Source organism: Ochotona princeps, chromosome 8 (assembly GCF_030435755.1).
Source record: "Ochotona princeps isolate mOchPri1 chromosome 8, mOchPri1.hap1, whole genome shotgun sequence".
Lineage (NCBI taxonomy): Eukaryota > Metazoa > Chordata > Mammalia > Lagomorpha > Ochotonidae > Ochotona > Ochotona princeps.
This window is the reverse complement of record NC_080839.1, coordinates 10,823,191-10,848,199: the sequence shown is the minus strand read 5'-3', so window position 1 is coordinate 10,848,199 and position 25,009 is coordinate 10,823,191. Positions and strand designations below refer to the sequence as shown.

The 25,009-nt window shown below is 50.7% G+C and overlaps 1 protein-coding gene across 1 annotated transcript; it reads left to right on the top strand.

The window, feature by feature from the left end:
- Positions 1-312: 312 nt before the first annotated feature.
- Positions 313-23,961, top strand: CNGA3 (cyclic nucleotide gated channel subunit alpha 3). Its single transcript, XM_058667557.1, has 7 exons — positions 313-413; positions 11,457-11,573; positions 13,370-13,546; positions 15,964-16,017; positions 18,833-18,940; positions 19,545-19,651; positions 22,281-23,961. Exons 1-7 carry the CDS (start codon positions 313-315, stop codon positions 23,687-23,689), a joined length of 2,073 nt encoding a protein of 690 aa, XP_058523540.1. The 3' UTR covers positions 23,690-23,961.
- The last annotated feature ends 1,048 nt before the right edge of the window (positions 23,962-25,009 follow it).

Genomic DNA, 25,009 nt, shown 5'->3' with positions numbered 1-25,009 from the left:
GAATCAGTGAATGGAAGCTTATTCCATCTATCTCTGTAATTTTTAAATAAATCTTAAAAAAGGAAGAAAGAAAGAAAGACACCTTGCTTGTATCTCAGACTTGAAAGAGGATACGAGATACCTCCAACCAAACACAGCATGTCAAGAACTATGAGAGAAATGGGAGACGAGCGTATGCACAGTGCTTGCCTCAGAGGCCATGCAGAGAAACCTTTATCCCCTGTGTGCAGTTACTTCCCCATTGTTGATATGTCTGCTTTGTGTTTGCCTTCCAGAAACTGTCTTGGGAGCTACATGTGACAAGGTGGGAAGATGGCGAAAGTCAGCACACAGCACTCCCACCCTGCGCTGACCCACCTGGCCATGAAGAGCACAGGCAGAGATCTTGAGTGCGTTGAGAATGGCCTCAGCAGGTGAGTGGGCTCTTGGCGTCAGGCCTGGCATCCCGGTTTCCTTGGGTGATCTGGAATGCTTCAGTGTACACCTGTGACAAATGGGAGGAGGGGGCACACACAGCTCTCCCAGCTCCACCTTTTAGCTCCTTGAGTCCTCATAAACCTGGTAAAGCTATTTTGATTCTCATTTTAAAATGAAATACAAGATGAGGCTCTAAGAGTTACATAACTTATAGAAGGTAACAAAGCTTCAAGCGCTGTGGATAAAATTCTATCATAGAAACAACTTGAAAATAAGACATTCCCTAGCCCCATGGGTGCATCAGATGCCTGGTCCTCATGCCCACAGGATGGTCAAGGGGCAGGCCCTGATCCTGGTCTTGCACAACTGTGGGTCCTGCCATGCCAGAGGGACCTCCAACCTCATCAACAGCATCCAAGTGTAGGCAGCCACATGCCAGTCTGGGACCTGGAGCTCTGCTTCCTGCCCTCTTCTGCCTTCCTGCTTGAATCTGGGAAATCATTTACCTTCCCTGGTTGCTTCACTTGCAAACAGAGCAGTATTCTCTCCCATGAGCCTGGTATACGTTTGAGGGAGGGGAGAACCCTCTCGACTTACTTTTATGTTTGTTTCTGAGAGTCTCAAATGAGATGACTGATTTGGACTGTAAGAGACTTTCCAATATCTCTGTTATGTCCTACCTACATAGAATGGAAAATTTCTCCCTCCTGAGAAGTTATTCTCATATTATCTGGTGACTCAAGAGCACAATGAGAGGCTACCATCCCCCTCATCCATCATTTCTCCCACACTTTGATGTACATCATTTCCTTTCTCAGATGCACATTTGATTTCATCTCTAAGCTCTCAGTCTTAACTCATCAGCAAACTCTGCTAATGAGTGATGGTCACCGATTTCCAAGGAGATTGGGGTCCTGTTGTTGCAAGTTGATGCGACCCTTGCACTTCACCTTCTGCAATTCAGAGAAGCTCCACTTTAACCTAGTGCTGGGCTCCTAGAAAGCTATTGTTATTATTATATTATTACTATATTATTTGAAAGTCAGACGGAGAGAGATCATCTATGTGCTGATTCACTCCTCAAATGACCACAGTAGCCAGGGCTGAGCCAGGCAAAAGCCAGGAGGGGCTTCTTGTGGGTCTCTTTCATGGATAGCAGGGGCCCAAGCACTTGGGCCATGTTCTGCCGTTTTTTCCAGGTCATTAGCAGGGAGCTAGATCCAAAGTAAAGCAAACAGGATATATGGAATGCTGAAGTCACAGATTCCATCTTTACATTCAAGGCCACCATGTTGTCACTCTCCACCCAGAAGTTTGATATGATTTCAGAGGCATCAGAAAGTCACATTCTACTCAAATATGTCCTCCTAATTAATCCTCTGTCAACATTGATGTCCCACTACTGGAAATTTCTTATGCTAAGGCATTGTTCTTCATTTGAAAGAATAACAGTTCCAGTGTGGTATAATGGGGTAAGTCACCACCCATGTAGCCACAGTTGGAGTCTCAGCTGCTCCACTGCCAATCCAGCTTCTTGCTAATAATGTGCCTAGGAAAGCAGAAGAAGAAGATAGCTTGGGTTCTTGGGAACCCTGAACCCACATGGGAGATCCAGAAGAAGTTCCTGGTTTCAGCCTGGCCTAGCCTGGCCGTTGAAGCTATTTGGGAATCAACCAACCGATGCAAGATTCTCTTCCTTATTCTGTAACATTGTTTTTCTTTTTTTTTTTTTTTTTTTTTTTTTATAATCCATTTTATTGTATTGTTGTTGACAATCTTTACATAGTTAACTATAGTTGAAGGAAAATCAAGAAAGAGAAGAAAAAAAAAAAAAAAGGTTCAGGGGGATAGGGAGGTGGGCAATGCTATTATGTCCATATTGTTTCCATCATGTATATGAGGTAAAAGGGGATATTGAGGGAGAAGCCCCACCCGGTTTCCCGCCCACCCCAAGTCCCGGATGTGGGGCATGCTCTGAGATATGTGCTCAAGTGGAGTTAATAGTTCTCCAGTTATGAGTCACTGCCAGTTTCGCTCGATGAGGTGGTCCACTGATTGATATGGTCCATCATGAAGTCGCCATTTGTCCCATATTTCGCTGCCAACATGTAGCTGAGATGAATGATTGTCCTATTCTGTCTTCTGTCTTTTCTTGGTTAGAATTCTGAGTCCAGCAGTTCAAGTGGGGAGATCTCCAAAGATACTTTGAGGTATTCCCAGACCAGATTCTTGTATGTTCTAGCAAGCACAGGGCCCGGCACAGTCCATCACCCTGGTCAGCTGGTGGTTGCAATTGCTGTGTTGGTTCTGTTTTCAGTCCCGAGTTGCACTGGAACCAATGGGTGTTGCAGTCCAGTCTGGTTCGGCCCTTACATCAACCAGTGGGAGCTGCAGCCTAGTCGGGGTGACCCACAATAACCCCCACCAAGCCTGCCCCCTACCCTGGTTTGCCAATTTGTGTAGCAGAAGACCAGTCTGTCCCCCATCCCATTTGGCTCTGGTACTTGTCAATGGGTATTAAAGCTTAGTTCTATCTAATCGACTCAACCATCCAGCCCTCACAGATGTTGTTGAGTGCCTCTGTCTAGCCATCCCAGCCCCCGTCCTAGTTTTCATGCCCTCCCACGGGAATAGTGACCCAAGAAGGGGGAACCCACTTTTTCCCTCCCAGGTCTCTCTGTCCCGGTTTATGCACTCTTTAGGTGGTCCTGTGATTTGACTCGACAGAATTAGTCCCCAGTGCCAGCTTCTGCCAGCTGATGCTGTGGCCCTGATCTTGTCCACATGCAGCGCACAGGTGTTGTAGCCTTGCTTAGTCGTGTCTGTCTCTATCCCAGCCAACACTCCCCAGTGGGAGTGGTTGTCCAGCGAGGGGACCAGCCCCTTAGCCCCCCCGCCAGCTCTGCCCCTCCCTTCCTGGATCTCACGTGTGCTGGATGGGTGCTGCATTCATATCCAGTACAGGCAACCACGCCCTGGCGTTCCAGAATGTGTACTGGTTTTGTCGCAACCAAACCCGGCCCATTCCACACTCTGTTCTGGTGATCGGATTTGCCAGAGGATGACATGAACTGATTCAGCCTGGCCTGCTCCTGACCCATGCCGAATGCATGCCAGTGGGAAACTTTCCATGGCCTATTCTGGGCTGTTTCCAATCATGCTTCTCGCGCTTACCTGCAGGGACTGTGTCCTGCCAGAGGAGTTGCCCACGCTCCTCCATCAGAACCCCTCCCAATGCCAGATTTTGCGCTTGCCAGGGGGTTCTTGAGCCAACCCTACTCAGTTCACCTCCTGTCCTAGCAGGAACAGTGGCTTTTCCTGGCTGGCTTTCACCCCATTCTGACTCTTGTTGTTGGATGTTTCAGCCCAGCCATGGCTCGTCCATACCCACATACAGCTCACACATGGCTCAGAAGGGGATTGAGACCCAGCCTAGTCAGTCCCACATCTACCCTGTTTCTCCATAACACCAGATGGTGCTGGGATCTGAACCGGCCTGGTGCATCCAATCCCAGCCCACACTAGTGCCTCGGGTGACTGCAACTGTTTCCTAGATAGAACGCAGCCCCCATTCCAGCACATACACCCCTTGGTGGGAAGCTCATCTCAGCTGTGGCATCCCAGATTGGGACCGTTCCTAGCTGTAAATCACGCACCTGCACGTGGTTGCTCCGAGGACCATTAGGTGCCAGCCTGCTACACAAGCCGGAGCTTATCTTTTACTTGATAGGTGTTCAAAGCTCAGCATTATTAAGGGATTGGAAGTTCTTCAAAGGAAGAGTTACTGGCATTGGGAATCTTTAGGATTGACTCAGATCCCAGAAACAGTGGGGTCACTGTAGAGCTATCTCAGCAGCGATTCAGATGTCCAATACCCCAGAGCTCCCCGGCCGGGCGGCCAGCAGCCACAGCCTGGCGCCAAATGGCGCACTGGCCGCCCGGGCCCAGCCCGCCATGAGCCATGGGCACATGGCGGACTGGGTTCGGGATCCAAGCTAGACGTCCTCTCCCACAGCCCTCGGCTCGCCTCTGGCAGTCGGAGGTTAAATCCTGCAGGCCCGAGGTTGCGCCCCTCCCCAATCCCGTTCACCCACCACCCAATGAGGGTGTTGGGTGGGTCCCGGACATGCCCAGTCACGGAGGCCTCCCCCCTCGGCGTACTCACCCCAGAAGGAAGCAGGCCGCACCCAGGCATGTCCGGGCCCAGCCCGCCATGAGCCATGGGCACATGGCGGACTGGGTTCGGGATCCAAGCTAGACGTCCTCTCCCGCAGCCCTCGTAACATTGTTTTTCAAATAGTTCTCAGGATAACTCTCCTCTGTGAAAGCTTTGGTGTGTGGGCCGCTAGTTCCTTCCCCACTGTGAGCGGATAGTTTCTTAAAGGAGTACCCTAAAAAAAGAGCTGAAAGTTACAGCAGAGGGAGCCTGAGAGTAAGCCACAACAGTAACATCAGGCCCCTGAGCTCTTGGGTCCAAGGCACAAAAGCCGAGGCTGTGAGCATCAGTGGTGCCTTGTGCCTGGAATGGGGCACAATCCCAGCATTTCATGGAGCTTCCAGACTCCCTAGGCCAGAAAAGGATCCCGGGCTAGCTCCACCTGGTAAGATACAAAAGAGAAGACAGGCCTAGTTGGGAGGCTGGGGCTCCTGCTCAAAATGCCTGCTGGACAGGATTCCACTGTGGTCCAGCTGGTTTGTCCTGTCTTTGCTTTAGCCAACGACCTACTGTGGCCTGTTCTAGAAGGTTCATGAGGTTCCTGGGAAGACAACTCTTTGCAAAATGAGTTGCTAGCCCACTAAGCCACACTGATCAGAGGTCAGAGCCCCAGCCTCTGAGAGCCTCATTATGGGCTCAATACTGTGTTTTATGCTGGCAATGGTCACATGCTCACTTAGGCTCCACCTCGAGGTCAGGGGCTCTGAATTGATGCCCTTGGACAATGCTATTTTTCATTCTTAGGAATGAGAAAATGTCTTGTCCTCTTCTCTTCCATGACCAGATTGAAGATTTAACAGCCCAGGTCTAGAGTCAGGCGGCTTGAGTTTGAGCAGTTACCTCTGCAACTGACTAACTGTGAAGTTACTAGACATCCCTAGGTCATCCATTACCTCATCTGCAAAATGGGTTTGTCTGGTCATGGTTGACCTAGGGTTGTGGTGAGGTGAAAACCAGTGGTGATGACACAGGGCTCTCAGACGAGTTCCTGCTGTAGAGCAAAGTGCGTGGGCAGCCCTCACTACTGGTCTTGGTTCTTCCTGAGCTTTCTCCACTTCACTTGCCCTTTGATCTAGGAGAATCCAACTGACCAGATATCTGGAATTGGCCACTGCCCTGCATGTGTCCAGTCTAGTCACAAGCCAGGTCTTTTGAAGTTCCACTGGTGGCCTGGCCTTGATCATTCACATGGTGCAAGCTCACTTGCAGATGACTGTAGAAGATTATAGGAACACTACAGAGATTTCATAAAGGAGAGAAAGAAAGAATGCTTCCTTCAGGAGAGTGGAAAGCTTTATCCTATGAAGCACGAGTGTGTTCACAGAGAGAAGCTGCCAGAATGTTACTTCTAATCACCAAGGAGTGCCAGGAGGTATTCAGGATGAACTAAAACAGCCTCAGGAAGGAAGGCTGGGCCCCAGGTCCTCTCCTCTGCTTAACAATCCAGCCTTACATCTGTCTCGTCAGAGATGAGGTCTCCATGTAAGACTGACTTGAATAACATAACAATTTCAAAGTTTAAAATCACTCTTCTAGGGGCAAAATGGTATTTGCCCAAATTATACATCTTTGGGATTATACATCACATAGGATGGCAGCATCCCATATCAGAGTGCTTGGGTTTGTTCCCAATTCCAGCTTCCCACCCGTGTATACCCTGGGAGGTAGCAGGTGATGGCTCAAGTTGTCCTGCCACGTTCCTGGGAGATCTGATTGGGTTCTCAGCGTCTAAGTTCGGCCCCCAGGTGTTGCTGGTATTTAGGAAGTAAACTAGTACATGGAAGGGCTCGCTTGCGTTCTCCCTATCTCTTTGCTTTTGAAGAGGACCTTCAAAAGAAACCTACACATATTTACCTTGAATTTCTAGTCCTTTGAGGACTATTTTTGGAACAAACAATTGAGAGTGTGTGGAGCTACATATTGATCCTTCTTTGTCACCCCTGAGGGAGCCTGTGTTGGACCCTTGAGGCCACGGTCTCACTTTGCCAAGTATCCCCAGGAGGAGGCAACTGCCCGTCTCCATGCCAGGAGGAATTCTCGCACCCAGGTCTTTATTTCACCCAACTGGAGGCTCCATTTTCTATTTCTCTGTTTCAAATGACTGGAATTATCTTCCTAGTGGAAAATCCTAAGGAAGATCAGAAGTGCCTCCTTAGAATGGAACCTGTTTTACACTCTGAAAATTCCAGAAATAAAAACGCCTGGAGCTTTTCTTTTCAACTGAGATTTGTTCCATTGACTCAATTATGGACGAGCTGTCTGGCATATTTCTGGGGATAGTACAAATGACTGAAGGATGTGCTGTGGAGAATTGCAGTGAGGGCTGAGGGCACCCCAAATCCCAGCTCAATTTCCTGCTGTAGCTATGCTGAGTGAGCTTTGGGCATGGGGGTTTGTGTCCTATTAGAAAGAGGACATCTTCCCGCTGTTCCAAACGTGGAGCCCAAAGCAATTATCACCAAAGAAAACTATCTTCAGCTGCTTTCTCCAGAACCAAAGACGCAAAATACACTGGCGTCAGTTCCCGGGTCACAGGTGGCCTTTGGCTGAGGGTTTTCATCATTCAAGTTCCTCAGGGCTTGAGAAGATCAAAAAGAACTCACTAGGGGAATATGCCAGAATTCAGTGCATTCACTGACCTGGTCCAGTTCTCATGGGGAGGTATCCATCCTTCCCAATGACAAGACAAAGGCCACCTTCACCTGCTCTACAAGTAAACTTGGAAGATGAGCATAGCATGTTCAGAACTCCCCCTCTGAGCTTTGTTCTTGCCCCATCCTGGCTTGAGGGGACTCTGCCTTGCCTTCTGACTACCCCCCACACACTCGCACACACCCTGCCCAGGGCCTAAAAGTGCAAGGCAAGTCCAAGGTCAAGCTGGCCAGGTCTGAGGGTTTTAGAGAAACAGACATTCCAGTAAAGACCTTGCTCCTGTTCACAACCAGCTGCAGGCAGGACAGGGTTGGCTCCCCAGCTGTCCCTTCTCTGCCCTTCCCTGGGACACTGTGGCTCCACAGCCCAGCATGGATTGCCCAGAGCTCCTGGCTTTTCTTCACACCCGAGTGCCCTGTAGGGCTCCAGATGCCACTGCAGACTGGCACGTCCTCTTCTCACTTCCCGTCACTCCTCCTTCTGCTTGGAAAAAACAGTTTCTCAAAGAAGTCAGCTTCAGCCATATGTCACTTGGTGGTGAGGTTGCAGTCACTAAGCTATCTCACCATTGATCAAACATTGTAGAGTGTGTGGGGTCATCACTGAGTGACAGGGGTCTACAGCTCTTCCTCAACCCTGCAGGACCTCCCACCAACTCACCATCACATACTCCAGTGCTTTGACCAAAACATTATTGTAAGGTGCATGGCTGTGTCACCCCCAGGCATTTGACAATGAGCCAAAAGAGAGCCTTGCAGTTGGCAGAATCACACGCTTTCAAGAACCAGTCTGGAGAGGCACTCAGAAGAAAAAGTCCCCTGACGTCCTGTAGCTTTTGTCAGAGAAGAGCAAGGTGTGCCTTTCTGGGATTGGCTGTTTGAACAAGACTTAAATCGACATGAAATCCCTAAGGTTTTTTTCCTTTGTTTTTAAATTTCCTTTATGAAAGTCAGAGAAGTTAACCCACAGGACATCCAGAGCTGATAGGTACTGGAGTAGGGATTCAAACTTGGGCCTCCAGGATCCTCAGGATGTCACTCATCTGGGCTCCATGTGGAAGCCCTCAGGTCTGCCAGTCACAGGCCTGCTTCGGAGTGGGAGTGAGCTTAGCCCTCCTCTGCAGCGTCCCCTCCCACCCCCAGCTCAATGTCATGAGCAAGTACATCTGTAGCCAGGATGTGCCCTTGGACACACTCACAGAAGCCAGGCTAGGCAGAACGGCAGGGCCAACGCTGCATGGTGCGTGAAATTCCAGAGTTGCTGCAAAGTAGGACAGAATACCCCCACCCTTGGGGCTGTCCCTGGCAGAGCCCCACCCAGCTGTCAGCTGCTCCCACTCCCTGCATCCAAAACCCCAGAGACAGGCTTACTTCTGTCCCTGCCTCCTCCTCCTGCAGCTGACCTTGAAAATACATCCACTGTGGTAGGGAGTGGAGGACCAGGAGAGCAGGGGTTGTAGCTTCCCAGCTGTGCAGAGCTGCTGCCAGGCTCTCCTGTCTGTACAGTGAGATGTGCAAGATGACTGAGAGGTATCGGGGAGCGGGGCTCCATCAGGTAGTTTAGGAATAAATCCAGTCATATGGCTCAGGTAGCACAGCCAGTTGTCAGAGCAGTGTCTGCAGTGGCACGTCTCCAGGCTCAGTCCTTAGCCATGTCCTGTTATCTTTCATTCTAATCTGTGCTGAATATGAATATGCAGCTAGAAGCTGCACGGACTAAATGAGAGATGCTTTTGACATGGGAATCTCAGCTTTTCCCACTTGGCGGTATGATCTTTGGGAAGGTACTTGGCCTCTCTGAACCTCCACCTTCTGTCTTCCAGGGTTGTTGTATGGATTAAATGGTGAGTGTATACAGCAGCTGCTTAGTGGTTTGTATGTTGTATCTTTGGAAAGTCAAGGCATAGCACTACAAAACGGCAGTGTGAAGCTCTCACGTGATGATGGAACCGCTCTGCCCCTTTATGATGGTGCAAACAGGAATCCACACATGCAAGGAGACTGTACAGACCTAAACGCAGATCATCGCACATACACACGCGCACACGCACACACGAGCGCCAAGAAAACTGGGACAATCTAAATCAAACCATGAGCCATATCCATGGCAATATCCCAGTTTCCATAGGAGGGTCTCCCAAAAAGTTGGCAGGGAATAGAATTCAGTTTATTTTTGATGTCACAACACTGTGAAATCCATGCCCGAGTTTTTCCATAATATACATGTTTCATGAACTTTTTGAGATCCCTTGTATTTTTTTGTTTCAGAATGTTTCCCACCCCAATGTGCTTGTCTTTTTCATTCCATCTCCTACAAACGTGTTTTAAGTGCCCTTGCAGAAGAGGAAGCTGTCTGGATGATACCAGCAAGGAAAAGCAGCCCTGTGGGACAGCTGAGGGACAGAGAAAGCTGCTGGCAGGAGGGGGCCATCCGAGGATGTCATGGATGGGCTGCGGGGTGGTTGTGAGCTCCCTGCCAGAGCAAGCCTGCCACTGCAGAAAGCAGGAAGCTGGGCATGGAGGGCTCTGACCTTTGATTGCTCACAGGGGAGGGAGGGAAGCCTCTCCCTCCTGCCTCCTCTGGGGCCCTGCCTTGGTAAGAAAGCTGATTAGGCTGCAGTAGGTTATGTGCTAGAATTAATTTGTCTTGCCTGAGCTCCACCAGAGTGAGGTGCAAATCCCTGGAGGTCATGGCCAGGCTGGCTTTTCATCAAAGCTGATCAAACTTCAGCACCAGCAGGTGGTACTGAAATGGAAGGAGACTACTCATCAGACACATCGCTTGTCTCATTCTAGACAATTCTACAAGCCCCAGGCTCTGCAGGTGTGGATGAGGCACAGACTTGGCGGGGGGCGGGAGACGGGGGGCAGGTAGGGTGAAGAGGAGGTGGGCCACTGTTGTCTTAAGGGTTCCTGCTTTTCACTGCCTGTTGCCCAGGTGAGGTCACCGTCCCTTTAATTCTGCATGGCAGGGCACAACGGCAAGGGTTTGGCAAGGGGAGAATTGCGGATTTTTATTTGTAGTCAACACACAAATCATTAAAACTACATGTATAGACCTAGGCCACTTCCATGCAATATCGTGGGGTCCTGTTAGCACCAGGTGCCCAGAAAGGCTGCCCAGGTGATACACCTGCAACACACACAGTGGGAAGGGAGGATAGGGGAGGGCTCCAAAGGAGGTGGCATTTGACCTGACCTTGAAGGTAGAATTTCCACAGTAGGAGATGTGTTGGAACCTAATCCTTGTCCCGGAAGCCTTCTACGGAACTAGCTGCGCAGGCTTGAGATGTTGGGCAAGGCACCACTCCCAGTCCCTAGCTCTAATGGGAACCAGACTGATGCTTCCTGCTGGTTCCTCCTTCAGGGGTAGAGGATCATTTTTCTGCCAAGAGCCATATGAAGAGTTATAATATCATTTGCAGGCCATACAAAATCATCTACCTAGGGGCTGGCGTTGTGGCATAGCAAGTAAAGATATTGCCTGTGGCGCCAGCATCCCATATGGGGGCTGGTTCGGGTCCAGCTGCTCCACTTCCAATTCGTCTCCCTGCTAATGCATGTGGGGGAACAGCAGTGGATGGCCCCATGGGAGAGCCCAGGAAGAAGCTCCTGTCTTCTGCCCACTGCTGCCATTTGAGGAGTAAACCAGCTGATGGAAGAGCTCTTTGTCTGAGGATTACCCCTCCAGACTACTACAAATTTATTCAATTTCAAGTCCTGCCTACAGTTGGCTTGGCAGGCCTAGACCACATGATTTCCTGGATCTTACACAGCCCTCAGCTGGACATTACCCATCCCTGCTTTATGGCAAGGCAGGCCAAGGAAGACAGCTCCTGTCCAGCCAGCTATTGCCCATGAGCCGGAACTTGGGTGGGGAATGGCCAATATGTCTCTAGCAGACCGATCTTTAAGTTAATCATTTTATATGGCCCATGAATGATACAGATCTTCACGTGACCCTCAACAGAAAGCAAGTTTCCCCTGCAAAGGAAGGACCCCATTTGTCCCCAAAGTCAAGGTCAGGTGGTAAACCCAAGTGGGGTGCCTCAAGGTTGAGGATCCACGGTGGCTTTTCTCGTGAAGTCCTCTGGCCATCCTACCCTGCCTGTGACTTGGAGGCAGAGGAGCTTGAAATCCATTTACTTTGGTCCTCATCTGGTTCATTGCAGGGCGTTCTCACGGAGTGAGGAGCCCTCAGCAGCAGCACGGCCACCTAGGATCGCTATGGAGACCAGAGGAGCCACAGGAGCCAGGAGCAGCACCCTCACCAGCCAGGCACCTGCCAGGTATGACCCTGTTGAGCCTGCACTCTGGCCTGGGGGAGAGGAGAGCAGCAAGCAGGGGGCTGTGTTTCTGAGCGGGGAGGGGTGGAACCTGGACGAGTAGAAGCTGGAGCAAGTGGAGCAGCCTGCAGTTCATGAGGCAGTCGTCGCCTTCCTCTGAGGTCGTGTGTTCTGAGTTCAGGGGGAGTCAGGAAAGCTGCCTAGGTCTACGAGTTCCTTCACCCCCAAGTGATATCGAAGTGCTTGCTGAGTTCTGGAAGGATGCAGAAAGAGAGCCAACCAGAGACAGTGGTGATGCCAGCAGAAGCAGGCAGTGGTGTACCCTGGGCAACGGTGGCACTGCCTGCAGCAGCTTCTCACCAGGGCACAGCTACACTCCACCACGGCATGTATCCTTATCTTTACAAAAAGCACTCGTGGGTTCTGACGGCCTCTGGACGTGGGCTTCCTCAGCTGCACCTCCTTGAAGAGGCCCACTGTACCCACGCCGCGGTTTAACACTGTCAGGCGTTCTGTTGTTATTGGAAATGATTACCAAAGAGAATGTATGTGTTTTTTCTTTGTGTTTCTCAATGGTAGGGCATGCTACTGTGACCTACAGGTTATTGGTCCATCACAGCTGAGTGTATAAGTTATTACCGGAGTTTTTATTATCACCGTAAAAGGACACAGGAAGGCCCCTGGTTGTATAGCAGAGAAAGTCCTCAAGGGAGCTCCAACGGAGAGGCCTGGGCAGGCTGGGGCGGGGACTGGGGCAGCAGCTGCCCTTTCCCTCTCACTTTCTTGTGAAGTTTCCCATGGTCTTCATGTGGTTGTCTGCCTGGCTCCCAGCATTCTGACTTCCTCCACTCACACAGCAGCCAGCATCTGGCCGAGGGTGGCCTCCCTTGGTGGTGGCGCGGAGGGGGTTGCCAAGCTGAAGCTCCCAGGTGGGCCTGGCTCTTAGCTCAAAGGTATGAGTACGTAGCGTGTGGATGAAGTATCTTCTCCCAGTCCTACAGCAGAGGCCAGACAGGGGGCTGTGCTTTGGGGAGGGCAGGATGGGGGTGCAGCAGACACTTCTGAATCTGTCTACAATAGAGCTCTCTGCATCTGTGTGTGCAGAATGTATTCTTGTTTCAGTTTATTTCCTAAGGACACAAGTCATGGCTTAACTCCAAGTTTCTCAGGGTAGGACAGTTCATCAAGGAGCGCCCTGCAAACCCAGCGTGAAGGAAATGAGAAGCACCTGTGTCACTTCCTGTCTCAGCTCCCGGAGCAGGGACATAGGGAGGTGGGAGTAGTGCCCAGGGAAGGGCACTCCCAGGACAGCTCAGATGAGTCTGGGGACTTGGAGTGCTGAGCCCATGGCCGGCTGCCTCCCCAGTGGAGTGGGCTCTGGCTCCAGGAGAGGTACCAGGATGAGCTGCAGAGAGCTCCTTGGAGTTCTAACTGAGAGTATTCCCAAGACGAGCCCTGGAGCAAGGATCTGTGTTGTACCTGCAGGCTTGTGGCTCTAAACCTGGCTCTGAACTTTATCATCATTTAAAAAGTCTGTTGTTTTGCTGTTCCTATACCTAGCAAGAGTGAGATGGGAGGGGAGCTTGCTAATGCTCCTTTTAAAGGAAAGGATAAAGCCATTAGAGCGACCCAGTTGAAGGAAGCCCTGCCCTCCTGCAGGTGTACAGGGAGATAAGAGGCCCTTTGCAGAGTAGAGATGCCCCCACAGCCTGCTGGTCATCCCTGTGTCTGACTGGCCCCTCACTGGCCTTCGTCCATGTCTGCTCACTTGTTACCATCTGTTCTTGTCACCCTTCCAGGTGGCCGCGCCTCGTCATCTCGCTGCGCACCTGGGCCTCCAGGCATTTACATCCCGAGGACCAGACACCAGACTCTTTTCTGGAGCGCTTCCACAAAGCTGAGCTCAGAGAGGTGGCCAGCCAAGGGAGCAACGCTCAGTCCATCTTGGGCCAGGAAACACCAGACAGAGGGGGGAGGTAGGAATCCAGCAGGAGGAGGAGGGGCCTCCTGCTGAAGCTGGGAGCATTGGCTTCAGCTTCCTCCACCTTGCCTGTCCCTGGAGCACCAGCCCCCCCGCCCTGTAAGGCGCTGCGGGGTGGGGGGAACACAGTGTGCTTTAACAGTCTCTGCCCCGGTTCCAGGAGCCCTGCAGAGGAGGACAGCTTTGGGCCTAAGTGCCCAGCCTAATTCGTTCCTGATTCCATTTTGCAAGAAGTCTGTTTAGTGGCTCTACAAATAACATCCTCAGAAACTCATCTGAGTCACTGGCCTCACCAGTCTCTCTCTGCACAGAGCCCTCATCCTAGACACCCCACCACCCATCTTGCTCAGAAGCAAGCTGTTTTGTAGCAGGAGAATTGGGCGCAAGTGAGTGTGTGTGTGCATTCTTATCGAAAACAGATATACAAGCTGGCCAGATTTTGAGGGAGGCACCATTGATAACCCAGATCAGACTAGGAACCATTAGGAGAGTAGGACAGGAGGTAGGGGTGGGTGAGAACAAGAGATTTGCAGGACAAGGGTGTGGCCCACTGCTCCGCCGCGAGACAGACCTGCGGTTAGGGACAGGTCCCTCTCTTACACAGGTGCTGCCTCCCTCCCTGTCGTGGCTGGAGAATCCTCTCCACCTCCACCTCCACTGCCACCACTCTGAAGGCAGAGAGTTTGGATTGCTCTTTATGGGCTAGATCTTCCAGGAGTGCGGTGACTAGCGAGATGAAAGGGGAAAAGATAAGCATGATGGTTGAGGGGCACACGATCCCTGTGTCATTTGCTGGAGGAACATCCTTGGTTTTCATAGCCATGAAGCCCCAAGGTCTAGGGCTTGGGGCTGCTACTGTGGTGTTCCTTTATCCAGGGGAAGGAAGGCAACGAAACCCCAGGGGAACATGGCCCGTCTTTCCAAGGCTTCCACCTCACTTCCATGTGGGTCAACTACGAAACATACATATTGCTAACATAACCATTCAAAGACATTTCTTGGTAGCAACTACTGTTGGAGACTCCAGTCCAATCTTCTATATGGGGAGAGGAGTGAGAATTCCCAGCACAGGTTCAAGTTCATGTGAGCCTGGAGTGCAGGTGCTCAGACTCCCAGGGCTACACGAGGAAGCCTGGGGCGGGGGGGGGGGGGGGGGACAGGAGCCTGCGTACTGGCAAGGGCGTTTCAGGGTTGTCCTTGGCCCTGGGGTCAGGCATCTCCATCCTGAGCAAGTTCCACAACTGCAACACTTGGGTGCTATTTGCTTGGCACCACAGAAAGATGAAAGGGGAAAAGATGGAGGGGGGCACAAGGAGGGAGAAAAAAGGAGGATGAGAGGTGGGGGTGAAAGAGGGGAAAACAAGGCAGCCAGCTGAACTGGTTCACTTCCTTCTGGTCATAGATTCCTTCGCTCAACTGATTGTGTTACAACCTTGGACTAGCGGAGATAAATGTTAAGACTTCTTGTGCATTTCCCACTGGAACGGGACGAGCAGAGGGTTGAGCTAGGACCACATCTAGGGCAGGCCTGAGGATGCCACAGGCACCTGCTGACTTGCAGGATTCAGGGTGGGCAAGTGAATGTGATGGTGTTAAGATGACAGTTGGTCAATCAGGGAGGCATCCTGGAGGAGAGGGTTTTGGGTTTGGAGGACACAACCTCTCACCTGCAAAGCAAGGTGCATGCAAAGCAGACCCTAGTTCTCCCAGTTTGGGATTGGCATATGGGTTAGAGTCCACCATATTCCAGGGAACTGCCTCCCCTCTGCCACTTCCTGGTCTCATGTGGGTTTTAGCTCCTTGGGAAACATCAGGAGAGCAGAATCAGTCCAGAAACAAGTAGGCTCAGCTGTAACCCAGATGGGGCTAGAGCCCCAGGCAGGGGACGCAACAGCATTCATTGGGGAGTCCAGTGTCCTGGAGGAAGGCGCCTGGAAACCAGGCTGGAGTGTTGCAGGCTGCCAGCTCTGTTCCCTGAGGGCTCCCATGAGTGGTATCTAGTGACCATGGACAGCCTGGTCAGCTCCCTTCCCAGCTCTTAGAGGCTTACTGGCCTTCTGATTTTCTTACACTGCCATGTGATGCTTGCACTGGCCTGTGAGTGCTGGGAGTTAATGTTCTTCCTGGAAAGTTAGAAGGGTTTCAAACTGCTAGTGCTCCTTTATCCAGGAGCCTCAGTGGGGCCAAGGGTGCAATCTCTCCTTCCCCAAGAGCTAACTTGTTTATCTGTCTCTGTCTCTCTCATACACTCCCACCCCACCCCCCAATTCTGCCCAACAATAACAATGCCCTGTGTTCTTCAAGCTGCAGGGAGGGGGACAGAGGTACCGGGCAGTCACTAGGGGCGAGTGGTCCTGAGGAATTAAAACCGAGTTCGAATCCCCACGATGCGCTCTGTCTGCGTCCCTGCAGTGACTGGCCACTGGCCAGAAGCAACACTAATGCCAGCAACAACACAGAGGAGGAGTAAGTACCCTGCCCCTGCCAGGCTCCCGGGTCATCCTCCTCCTAGTAGAAGCATAGCCTCGGCTCATTCCCTGACTAGTCTTACTTCCTGCCCTCCCAAAACACCTAGATTCTAGAATCCTGTTCCTCTCATTGGAAGCCCAGTCCTGGGGACGGGTTGTGGGGAGGGGAGGAGGTCTGTACCACCTTCACGGGTCACATGGTGGTGATGGATAAAGGCTTTGAACTTCAGCCTCCTGGGCCACTGCGCATTCGAGGGTGCAAACCTGGCACTTCTTCAGCCAGGTGGTGGGCATTGATGAGGTGCATTTTCCGTCCCACAACGCCAAACTCTGGCCGTCAATGAAGTGCCCTTGTCTTAAGACCAGTTCATGCCAATTTTGTCGTCAGGGCAGGAAATTTACATAGTTCCAGAGAACCCCTGTGATTACTTTTTGTCATCCTTTGTTGAGCTGGCAGAGTAGTCTGATATTTGTTTTTTTTTTTTTTTTCCAGAAGTGCCACCTGAGGACCCAGGGAGTGCGTGTGTTTGTGTGTGAGATTATCTATGTGCATTTGTGTGAAACTGTCCGTGTGTGTATATGTGTAATTCTCACTTTTCACTGCTTCCTTCTTGAATTCCTTGGGGGCTGAGGATCTTAGCTGGAGATCAGGGGAAAACTGGTAATTAATGAGAACAAAAAAATGCCAGTTTCTTGACTTTCAATTAACAAAGAATATGCCAGGCTTTGTCTTTGTTTTGTTTTGTTTTTCTTTGTTCTCTGGATCAAACTTTTTGCATCTCCCTTCATGTTTTTTTTTTAAACATTTATTTTATTTTTATTGGAAAGTCAAATTTACAAAGAAGGAGAGACAGAAAGATCTTCCATCCATTGGTCCACTCCCCAAACAGCTGCAGTGGCCAGAGCTGAGCTGAGCTGATCTGAAGCCAAGAGCTTCTTTCAGGTTTCCCGTGTGGGTACAGGGTGCCAAGGCTGTGGGCCATCCTGCACTGCTTTCCCAGGTCACAAGCAGGGAGCTGAATGGGAAGTGGAGCAGTCGGGATATGAACCAGCCTGTATGGGAAGCCAGTGCTGCATAGAGAATGAGCATGCTATGCCACTGTACTGGCCCCTCCTCAGCTTCTGTGTGCTGCAGCGGGGTTGTGGACAAGAATGGCAGTGGCTGGCCCTGATGTGTCAGGTTCTTTTCAGATGGCTCCACATTTCCGCAAGTCACAAACGTACAAGATTAGGAATTTTCACAGAATAGAGACCCCTGGGCACGGAAGATAGGGCAGCTAATTTTTTATGGATGCCATCCTGCACATTTCCATCGCGTTTGCACTTAAACCCATGGATCCTGAATGATTTCTTTGTGTCAGCCCAGACTGCTCCCCATCCAAACCAGCATTATCTCTGCAAATTGTGGGATTCTTCTATAGAGGGGAAGTCCTGAGTGAATTCAGACATGTGACTGTTGAGAACTACTTTTTTTCCTAGGCTCCCCACAGTTTGGTAGTCAACGGCCTTGCAGGGCGGTGGCCCAAGAGCCCCCAAATCCTGGACTAGGCAAGCTGAACTCTGTGCAATGGACCCCACGCTGAACCGAGTGCTCCGGATAAGCTAGTAGGCGGCGCCCTCTGCTGGCACCATGACGTTAACACTCCAGCGAAGGCAAACCTACCCCAGAGAACAGCCTCGTAGGGACCAGGAAGGAAGACTTGGCTCTTCTTCACCAGCTTCAATCATCGCAACAGTAGATTGAAGAGATAGGTACAACATACAGGTGGTCTCTGACTTAACACGATTCAACCTGTAATTTTTTTTACTACAATAGCATGAAAGCAATATGTGTTGAGTGGAAACCATGCACTGAATTTTGAAATTAGGTACTTTCCTGAGTTACCACTGTATGCTTTGATCTAGGAGCATATGATTTATATATAATACATAATGTATGCACAATACACACATACACACACACAAAGATTACTTATATCTCAACTTAAGACCTCAAGTGACCTGACTTCTCTGTGTATTGGGTTCCTCTGGTTTATACACTAGGGATTGTAATATTGCCTTATGAGATTGTATGAAGAGTAAATATGATATGTACATTAGGTTCTTAGAATGGTGCTGTATAGATTGCTTAGTAAGTATTGACCAGTGTGGTAGGCAGGAGCCCCTTGTCCTGAGATATGTCTACCATCCTGGTCCTTGGTACCTAGGTGTAGGTTAACATAGAGAGCAAAGGAGATGCTTTGCAAACATGATTAAGCATAGGATTTTAGGTAGATTTTTTCCAGGGTTATCAAGGTGTGGGACCAGGGTATTCACCCAAGTAGTTGGAAGAGTGCATGAGAACAACTCAGCCCACCCTTGCTGTCCTTGAAGACAGAGGAAGGGGAGTACGAGCCCAGGAATGCAGCAGCCTCAAAAATCCAACAAGAGCCCTGTGTGCACAAGCAGCCAGCATGGAAGGACCCCAGACCTGCAGCCGCAGGGAACTGGATTCCGACAACGATCCATGACTCTGCAATGCCCCCAAGCCCCTGGAGGTCACAGCTCTTGCACAGAACCCGTGGGAGGAATGACATCGTGACTTTGTAGGCAGTTGGGGGAGCTAAGCTAGGCAGGAAGTCCTGGAGGACTTTCTGAGTCTTCTCTGGCTCCCAGGTCGCCTCCCCAGGTGGGACACCCTCATGTGGCTGGTGAGACTGGGAAGCCTCCGCCACAGGCAGCAGTTTCTGAAGCCTTGTCCTGAAACTGCCCTAGAGTCTCTTAGCCCATCCAGATCCCTAAAACCTTCTGAAGCTGTGTGTCTGCATTTCCAGGAAGAAGAAGAATGCCTTCGTGGTGGACCCCTCCAGCAACGAGTACTACCACTGGCTCACTGCCATCGCCCTGCCTGTCTTCTATAACTGGTGCCTGCTAGTGTGCAGGTAATGAGACATGGGCAGAGAGCAAGGCTGGGAGGTGGGAGGCCCCCGTCCTGGTCCCCTCAGGGCCACCATCCAGCTACTGTGTTTCACTGGCCTGGCTTCTAAAAGCAGGAGCTTTTGCAAGAAGAGAGACATTGAAACAATGGCAGGGAACTGAACTTGAGCCTGACCGTGGGGTCTGGCACCTCCCACAAATTGTTCCAGAGTCTGCAGGGACATGTTGCTACTGCTTTCCAGAGGGACCTTGAGGCCTTTCTGATCATGTGCAGGGTGAGGATGTGGTGAGAAGGTCCTGTTCTTGGGGGTAAAAAACATGGTTTGGGGCCTTGGAAGTCAAGGCATCAGTCACAGCAGGGCAGCTGTCACAAGGTCCCCCTCCCTGTTCTTTGGGGTCAACTCAACCCTTTCTTGCAGAGCTCTGTGACCATGGGGGCAGAAAAGTTTCTCGTAGCCTGGGTCTGACCCTTAGCGGCCCAGGTGGGCACCCCTGGATGGGAGCACTGCAGGCTGGGACATGGTTGTGTGGTGTAAGCCAGCGCTGGGCAGCACAGTGTGGCCTGGCCCCATGCTGTCTGTCTTCCTGGCTCCCACCTGGCTTGTGCAGGTCCTGTTTTGATGAGCTTCAGTCTGAGCACCTGATCCTGTGGCTGGTCCTGGACTACTCGGCAGATATCCTCTATGGCTTGGACATGCTGGTGCGAGCCCGGACAGGTGAGTGTGTGTCCACCCAGACAAGCCACAGGCCCTCAGGAACAGGGCCACGAGGACCACTGCAATGTTTGAGAAACTCCAGAATGGTAGAGTGGACGTTATGTAGCCTTGACCATGAGAAACCAGGAATGCCTGGGCATATCCTTCACCATGAGGGCAGGTGATGCCCCCTCAAGTGCCACCAGGCTGAACCCTTGGGCGGTACTTAAAACAGGGCTCTGGCCTATGTTGTGTGACCTTGAGCAGGTCCATCTGCCTCTCTGGGTCTTGCCTGACTCATCTGTAAAATAAAAAAGTAGAATTGCAACTCAAAGATCACCCCTACTCAGCGCTGCTTGGGGCCAGAAGAAGCTCAAGCTCCCTGGGAGTTTCTCATCTCCGACAGTGAGGAGTCCCAGGACATGGGGAATCCATCTAGAACAGGTCTGAAGTGAAAGATGACCTTCAAACTGCCTGTCGTGGGAACTGGGCACTGAAGCTTACACACACCTTGGGCTCTTAGCTGTGCCCTCACATGATGCTTTGTGTTCATTTATGCCTTGATATTGCCTAAGCCAATAGATGGCCTGCTTTCCCCTTCCAAGATAATTTTTATAACATATAATCATTTTTATTTGAAAGGCAGATTTAAAGAGAGGGAGAGACAGAAATAGGGAGATCTTCCATGCAGTTCTCTTCCCAGATGGCTACAATGATGGGACCGGGCCAATCTGAAGCCAGGAGCCAGGGGCCAGGAGCTTCTTCCAGGTCTTCCATATGGGTGCAGGGTTCCAAGGCTCTGGGCTGTCCTCAACTGCTTTCCCAGATCACAAGCAGGGAGCTGGATGGGAAGTGGCACTTGTAGATGGAAGACTAGCCAGTTGAGCCTTCACACTGCCCTCAGCCCAGGTATTCCAATGTGGGTTACAAGTGTCTTAACCTGTCAGCCAAAATGCATGCCACTGCTCTAAGATTTTGAAACTCAAAACTATACTGACATTGTTCACGTAAGACCCACCAGTTACACAAGCAGAGCTGACTGTGGCTTCATGGCTGTGAGCATTCCCAGCACATCTGGCTTTCTCACTGGAACTGCTCCATGGGATAAGAGGCCCAAGAATGCTTATCCCCCAGAGACCCAGAGGGAGCACAGACCCTGGCAGGCCGTGGATAGACCCAGAAGGGAAAAGTGTGTCGGTATTGAGAAAAGACGTTTTAAAGTGACAGCGAGAAATGTCGAGGCACAAGGAGGGCTCTGTGATATGTATAGATTTGGAACCTGCAGATTCAACAAGCGGCACGTGGAAAACAGTGCAAAAAATTGCACCTATAATGAACGTGCTCATTTTTTTCTTGTTAAACTGTAAATATTAAAATAATTACTTGCATTGAGTTGAGTATCATAGAGGTGATTTAAAGTGCATGGAGGGAAATACTACAATGCTATTTAATGTAAAGATTTATTTTGATTTAAAAAAGAGTTACAGAGTATCAGAAAATGGGAGAAGCAGAAAGAGAGAGAGAGTCTCTACGCACTGGTTCACTCCCTGAACGGATGCAACAGCCCAGGCTGGACCAGGTCAAAATCAGGGGTGAAGAACTCCAAGTCGACAGAAGGAACCCAAGTGCCTGAGCCAGCTCTGCTGCTTTCCCTGGTATAACAGGGAGCTGGTATAGCCAGGACTCTAAAGTGACACTCCCGCTTGGGATGCCAGCAGCACAGGCAGCAGCTCACGGTACTGGTGGTCCCTACAGTGCTGTCCAGAGAATTAGGTATCTGGAGGATCCTAGAACCCCCGAGGATACCAAGGAATAACTTTATAACAAAAGAGTGATGCAAGGAATAGGAAGCTGGGGAGTGGAAAGTTCCTTATGGGTAACAGACTTGGTTTTCCATGTTAACGGGGAGCAGGCCCCCTTCAGTGTAACCCTTGAGCATGGCTCCGAAGGGCGGCAGCAACGCCTGGGGCTTGTCAGCTGGGCCTCAGACCCTGGGCAGGGCCCAGCTCTCGGTGGGCCTCGGAGCCCTGCAAGCAAGAATAATATCCTTAACACCCTGTGATTGACACCCACTGCAACCATCACTAACACTTTGCTTGTTTTGTTCTGTCTGTCTTTCTGCCCCCGTTTTCTTGCTGGAATGTTTTAAAAAACATCCTAGGCAATAAACACGCATCTCTAGCTTTAAAGGAGTGTTTTTTTTTTAAATATATGCATATGTATACAATTTGCATTTCTCTTTTAAAATTGAATCAATTCTTGCTGTAGTCTAATCCCTAGTCCATATTCAAAACTCTCCAGTTGATCCACAGATTTTTAATGAAAATACTTTAGTGTCACGAAACAGAAAATTTCTGAGTACCTTTCCTATAGCAATGGTAAGTGTCTGTTTTAACTTACTTCTCTTGTATATGACGGATCACCAAAAAAATCATAAAAAATGCAATTTGTAAAACTTGTGCAGGGTTGGTACCAAAATAAATTTATCTCTTAATTTCATTTTCCATAAAATGTTTTGGAATACGCTTATATGCATGATGTAAAACAAAATAAACAACAAACACAACAACAACAACAAATCCTCCAGCTTCTTGTGATTCAAAGTATCAACTTCTCTGATGCCTGTTGAGACCTCCCCCTTCTTCCTTAGGTTTCCTTGAACAAGGCCTAATGGTCACGGATGTGGACAGGCTGTGGAAACACTACGCGAAGACCTTGCAGTTCAAGCTGGATGTGTTGTCTCTGGTCCCCACGGACCTGGCTTATCTGAAGTTAGGCATGAACTACCCAGAACTGAGGTTCAACCGCCTTCTGAAACTTTCTCGGCTCTTCGAATTCTTTGACCGCACGGAAACCAGAACCAACTACCCCAACATGTTCAGGATCGGGAACTTGGTCTTATACATCCTGACCATCATCCACTGGAACGCGTGCATCTACTTTGCCATCTCCAAGTTCATTGGCTTCGGGACTGACTCCTGGGTCTACCCAAACGTCTCCAAGCCAGAGTATGGGCGTCTCTCAAGGAAGTACATCTACAGCCTCTACTGGTCCACCCTGACCCTAACCACTATCGGCGAGACCCCACCGCCCGTCAAAGACGAGGAGTACCTCTTCGTGGTTGTGGACTTCTTGGTGGGCGTCCTGATTTTCGCCACCATCGTGGGCAATGTAGGCTCCATGATCTCCAACATGAATGCTTCACGGACCGAGTTCCAAGCCAAGATCGACTCCATCAAGCAGTACATGCAATTCCGCAAGGTGACCAAAGACCTGGAGACGCGGGTGATCCGCTGGTTTGACTACCTGTGGGCCAACCAGAAGACGGTGGACGAGAAGGAGGTGCTCAAGAGCCTGCCAGACAAGCTCAAGGCCGAGATCGCCATCAATGTGCACCTGGACACGCTGAGGAAGGTGCGCATCTTCCAGGACTGCGAGGCGGGGCTGCTGGTAGAGCTGGTGCTGAAGCTGAAGCCCACCGTGTTCAGCCCCGGCGATTACATCTGCAAGAAGGGGGACATTGGGAAGGAGATGTACATCATCAAGGAGGGCAAGCTGGCCGTGGTGGCCGATGATGGGGTCACCCAGTTCGTGGTCCTCAGCGATGGCAGTTACTTTGGCGAGATCAGCATCTTAAACATCAAGGGGAGCAAGTCCGGGAACCGCAGGACAGCCAACATCCGGAGCATTGGCTACTCCGACCTGTTCTGTCTGTCCAAGGACGACCTGATGGAGGCCCTCACTGAGTATCCCGAGGCCAAGAAGGCCCTGGAGGAAAAGGGGCGGCAGATCCTGATGAAAGACAACCTAATCGATGAGGACTTGGCCAAGGCAGGGGCCGACCCCAAGGACATCGAGGAGAAGGTGGAACACCTGGAGTCCTCGCTGGACACCCTACAGACCAGGTTCGCACGGCTGCTGGCCGAGTACAGTGCCACCCAGATGAAGGTGAAGCAGCGGCTGAGCCAGCTGGAGAGCCAGGTGAACCTTGGTGGGGGCAGCCCTGCGTCTGACACAGGGGCTCCTGGGGACACACAACCCAAGGATAAAGCACAGTGAGGACCAGCGTTGTGACCCGACAGCAGGTCAGGCTTGTGGTGCTGTGAACCCAGGTGGGAGAGCAGCAAAATTTTCGACCTGGCTCCCTCCTCAGGCTCCTGGGAAGGCAGTGCATGATGGCCCAAATAACCCGGGCTCCTGATGTCCACATGGGAGTCCTGGATGGAGTTCCTGGTTCCTGGCTTTAGCTTGGCCCAGAATAGGTTAGGATAGCCCAATTTGAAACCAGCAGATGGAAGATACCTCTTTCTTTTTTCCTCTTTCTCTGCCATTTAAAACGCCTAATACATTTTTCACACACACACACACACACACACACACACACACACAACTATATCATATTTCACAGCTAAGCTGCACGGCACAGGCCATGGCCAGGGGTCCATTTCCATCCTCCTCACCCTTCATAAGCAGTGTGTTTGTAACTGGAAACCTCGGTTTCCTTTCCTAGAAAACAGACTAGGACCAGCCCTAGGGGAACACCAGGTTGTTGTAGGACCCCCCCAGGAAAGCACTGCATGATGTGTTCCCAGCCCAAGCATATGCAAGTGTGCAGGCAGGACTCTTGGTGGAATTCACAAGGAGCAAACTTAGGTTTCTTAAACCTAATCTTAGAAACAGATTATTTTGTCCACCATCCCCCTCCCCAACTTCATTCCAGTGACCTCTCTCTGTGGAGAGACTGTAGGAAGCTGGAAATTCAATGCAGTAATTCAAAATTAAGGTTACACACTGCAGATTTGGGGTATACAAGCATGCATGGTCTTCAGAGTTAGTTAGTTAATTTAGTTAGTTAGTTAGTTAGTTTTTCACCAGAACAAGGTTATTTTTTAATTCCCAGTTCTCATGGGCATTTGGAAGTTCCCTTGTAATTCTGAATAGAGCCTCTCCTTGGGTTTTGCTCGGAACGCCGGAAGCCCTGGACCACATGGTCCTGTGGCAGGCAGAGGTTCCTTGAGAGGAACAGAGGTCGTTGCAGCCAGCTCCCTTCCAGTGTGTGGAGCAGGCCCAGACTCCTTGTGGTTCTGCCACCTTGAAGCCCTAATCCTCTGCCCCACCATCACCCCAAAGGTGTGTTGGAAGAAGAGAGGCCTCCTCCTGCCCACTTGCCAAAGGGAACTCAAGGGTGGCTTCTCCAGCCTCACCCTCGGAGGCAGAGCCACGCTAGCTCCAGGCAGAGAGCTGGGCCTTTGAGGCTGGAGACTGGAATATGCCTCAGGCCAAACACAGTGACAACTGGGACTTCTTTTAAGAGGGGGCCTGAAGGCTGCATCTTTGCAAACTTTCCCTCCACCCTTGCAAGAGAAGCCTCCGGTTCCC